This window comes from Halyomorpha halys, unplaced genomic scaffold (genome assembly GCF_000696795.3).
Source record: "Halyomorpha halys isolate HHAL.00 unplaced genomic scaffold, Hhal_1.1 Scaffold480.1, whole genome shotgun sequence".
Taxonomy (NCBI): Eukaryota; Metazoa; Arthropoda; class Insecta; order Hemiptera; family Pentatomidae; genus Halyomorpha; species Halyomorpha halys.
In genome coordinates, this window is record NW_027116427.1 from 589,340 (window position 1) to 594,098 (window position 4,759).

Consider the following 4,759-nt stretch of genomic DNA (forward strand, 5'->3'; position numbering starts at 1 on the left):
CAGCAAAGAACAACATAAATAAACAAAACCATATTTATTTATTTTATGCCGACGTTTCGACCTGAGTTTCAGGTCTTCATCAGGAGTTGTGGCGTAGAATGCAGGTGGTTTAGTGACGTGTATGTAGATGGTTGTTATCACGTTGTTGGCCCCGTGTTAATGGATTCATAATGAGGTGTAGATAGTTGACCGTAGATTAATGCTTGGAGAAGTTTGACGGGGGGTGCGGTCAGCAAAGAACAACATAAATAAACAAAATCATATTTATATGTTCTATGCCGCCCCCGACAAAATTCTCCAAGCATTAATCTACGGTCAACTATCTACACCTCATTATGAATCTATTAACACTGGGCCAATGACGTGATAACAACCATCTACATACACGTCACTACACCACCTGCATTCTACGCCACAACCCCTGATGAAGACCTGAAACTCAGATTGAAACGTCAGCATAAAATAAATAAATATGGTTTTGTTTATTTATGTTGTTCTTTGCTGACCGCACCCCCGACAAACTTCTTCAAGTATTTACTTTAATCCATCCTGTTTACATTTTATTTTTTATGTTCATTGGTTGTTATCTTGTTCTGTTCTTAGCCCTGATGAAGGCTAGAAATTCTGGCCGAAACGTTGGCACGATTAAATAATTTACATCCAACTTATTTGTGTTATATTTTGACCGCACTCCCTCCTCCCCTAACCATCTTCTCCTCGTATTACACTATTATACTTTGTACAATATTTTTGACCTTCCTTACACTCAGGTCAGGCAGATTTAATCAAAATGTATTTTGGTTTAAATTCTTATTTCTTTTATTATTAAAATTGACATCAAAGTTAAATATTAACATAAAATTTATCCATATTTTTCATAAATTAGTTTTGCTTAAAATCTCTGCATAGTGTTGGTTCAGATTTCTTGTGTCTGTTTTAAAATTCACTCTATAATTGATGTTCTCTGATATATAAATAGACTCGAGTATTTTTCTTTTGAAAGTATTATTTTCTTTATATAAAATTATTGTATTTTCGAAGTCGTATTTGTGCTGGTTTTTAGCTGCGTGCTACACTAGTAGATTTATTTGGATCCTTCTCCTTTTTTTTAAAATCATTATTGTGTTGATACAGTCTATCACCTAACGATTGTTTAGTTTCATCTATATACAATTAAAACAAGGAATTTTATACATGAATCCTGATTGATTTTTTGTATCTATTCTGTCCTTCAATTTACTATAATTTTTAATTTTATTGTTAGGCTCACAACATAAGGAGCATTCACCAACATCTTAATCTAAACTGTATACAGATTATTTTATTTAAGCAATTACAACTAGTCTCAAGAAAGTGAAAAGATTATATACAAATTAATATTTACTTTCACAACACACTGGCCCGTGACTGGCAGCTGAAGACATATAACATTAACACCATTTATCAAAACTGACAATAGTTTCTTATGATTCGCATCTTCTTCTTCCTCTTCCATATCCAGAATTTGACCAAGAGATTTCAAATAACATTTCAAAATCTTTTCTAATTGGCTATTAAGACCTTCACTTTCATCAACTCCACCTAAAATTACAATAATTATGTATATATCTGTATTGTTTGCTAGAGATAAGATTATCAAGATGTATAAATGGGAGAACCCTACAAGCTTCAGAAAGGAAAGCAGTCAATTTAACACTGAAGTGCTCAGTGATTAGAGAAAATACTTCAGTAAAATTTTCAATTCCGAGTATAGCCGTGGTGGGGTCGAATTCCATCATTTTAGGAACCGCTTTCATGACTCTCTCGAACAACAATCTAGAAAATGATTGTATATTTTTTAAAAAATGATATAAAAACACAAATTAAAAATGTTATATTGTATGATAACTCACTTTCCCAACTCAACAAGGTTCGTATAGACACTTCTCGGTTTGTAATGATTCAGTTGCTCTTTTGTTTTTTCTAAGACACTAGCACAAGTTCCCATTGCATAGCGATGAATGGGGCGGCGGCCCTTCAGATCTTCTAAGACATCGTCTCCGCACCAATCCACTGAATCACTAAAATAGAACAACCTTTTAATCATCAAAGCTTCTCTTAATAATACAATATAACTTTTACCCAATGTTACAAATATATTGTTATATACACAGCCATTATATCATGCAGAATTTCATTAAGATTATAAACAAAAAAAAGTCTTCCTATGGGAAATTGGTGAATTGGGACAGAGGAGCTGTATAAGAAAACCCCAGCAAGTATTTTCAAAACTCTGGCCAGCATGGAGATCGCATGATATATACAGGGTTCAATCAATCATCACAACTTAACATCAAACGGTTTATTTATTTAATACAACTATTATATTATCTATTTTATTATAGAGAACATTTATTAATATTATTAAAAAAAAAAATTTCTCATGGGACATTTATCGAAAGAAATATGCTAGAGGATCTATTAAAATATTTATCATAGTTAGAGGATGTCGTGTCATACTCATCCTCTAATTGATAATCTTATGATTCAGTTATGTGTTAAATACAATTGTTCCATTTAAACGGAAGATTTGAAACTATAAGCATATGGTTAATTAGTATGGGGGGGGATTGCACCCAAAGAAGATAATTCTTTTTGATATATATGGAGATGGTCAGGGTTGCGGTCAATAGTGAAACAAAAATAGTTTACAACTATTTATTTTCCAACGTTTCGCCCCACTTCATCAGGGCTAAAAAGATACAAAATGAAACTATGTTAAGATAAAATGATAGAAATAAAAATAAAAAGATACAATGAAAAGAATAAAAAACAAGTAACAAAGGCAAGAGTAATATTAAGAGTAATTTATATGAAACTATTACTCTTGCCTTTGTTACTTGTTTTTTATTCTTTTCATTGTATCTTTTTATTTTTATTTCTATCATTTTATCTTAACATAGTTTCATTTTGTATCTTTTTAGCCCTGATGAAGTGGGGCGAAACGTTGGAAAATAAATAGTTGTAAACTATTTTTGTTTCACTATTGACCGCAACCCTGACCATCTCCCTATATATCAATTTTTACGGTCAACTATATATACATATATAATTCTTTTTGTATGGTCGGATTTCAAGGGTGTGATTTTTATGAGCTGTTGCCACAAGGTGTATTGTTCGATTCCACTCTATACTGCTCACAATTAACAAAATTAGATGAATCGATTCAAAGAAAACGCCCAGAACTGGTACATTATGACAACGATAGGGCCCACACTTCGTCAGTCACCCGCAATAAATTGTTAGCCCTTGGATGGGATCTTTTGCCCCACCCTCCCTACTCACCGGACCTTGCTCCTAGTGACTATCATTTATTCCGGTCTCTACAAAATTCCTTAAGTGGAAAATGGTTTGAAAATGAACAGGGTGTCAGGAAACACCTTGATCACTTTTTCGCTAATAAACCACAGACATTCTATGAACATGGTATTATTCAGCTGTTGAAGAGTAGTGTAAGGTTATTGAAAATAATTAAATTGTAAATTAAAAAAAATATTATGTACAAAATATACTTCTTTCATCCAAAAAAACCAAAAGCACTTATTTACCAACCCTATACATCATTCTAAATACAATTATTGTTTTTTTTTCAAATTTTTATTCCTTTGAATCAATAAAAAAACTATAGGAATTAAGTATAAAGCGCAGAAAGAAAATTGAAATGAGAGACAGTTTAGACTGAGATTTTATTTATGTAATAAAGTTTAAATATATAAAATTTTTACATATAAACCCTCCATTGTTTGTTAACTTCCATACAGTTTTCATCTTTGAGCTTTATTTCTTAGTTGACTTTAAAAATCACACAAAAGAAATTTTTAACATATAATAATGCTGTATTACAATAAATTAACGAATTTTGTGCAGGTAAAATAACTAAAAACTTGACTTACAGATAAATTTCCAATTTGAAATTTATACAGAGATAAAACACATATAAGTGTTTATTTGTAAAAATACAAAAAAACTTCAGATTTATATTAACCAAAGATACAATGGGTTAAAATAGGAAAGTATAAGTATAAACTTGGTAATAATGCTGCAAAAGCTACCAAAAATATAAAACAGGCGTTTGGGGAGAATAATGTTAAGATCGAAAAGTGCAGCATTGGTTTGAAAAATTTCTGTCTGGTGATTTTTCACTACAAAATAAAGCATGAGGAAGTCCCAAAATGACTGCATACACATACATTGCACAGAAAAATTATAAAATTAAATGAATTGTAATATGAAGTTTTGTAGCACCCAGCCTATTCACTGGATCTCTCACAAACCGACTTTCAATTTTTTAAACATTTGGATCTGTTTTTAGAAGGTAAACAGTATAACAATGAATGGGCGTTGATGACCTCAGGGTTTTACGCCCTAAAGCCCCAGACGACAACAAACAAGTATAACAATGAAGACTGTCTGAATAATTTGATATCTGAATTTATTGATTCTAAAAATTAGAATTTTTTTAGACAGTCATCTATGCTTTAAAGTTCTGCTGGAAAAAGTGTATTGAAACTAATGAAACATATTTTGATTAAGGAAATAGCTGGTGAAAAAAGATGTGCAGTTTTATATATTCACTTAAAAATCCAACATTTCATATGCATCAGCTTAATATTAAATTCCTTCTTGATGATGTGTAGATAGTTGACCGTAGATTAATGCTTGGAGAAGTTTGTCGGAGGGTGCGGTCAGCAAAGAACAACATAAATGAACAAAACCAAAT

At 31.4% G+C, this 4,759-nt stretch overlaps 1 protein-coding gene across 1 annotated transcript in view; it reads right to left on the reverse strand.

The window, feature by feature from the left end:
• FANCI (Fanconi anemia complementation group I) overlaps window positions 1–4,759 on the reverse strand; it is a gene marked incomplete in the record, with an annotated part of 30,795 nt that overhangs the window by 10,825 nt on the left and 15,211 nt on the right. The window contains 3 exon segments of the mRNA XM_067053215.1: window positions 1,385–1,581; window positions 1,664–1,815; window positions 1,893–2,060. Of these exon segments, the coding sequence (XP_066909316.1) occupies window positions 1,385–1,581; window positions 1,664–1,815; window positions 1,893–2,060 (517 nt within the window).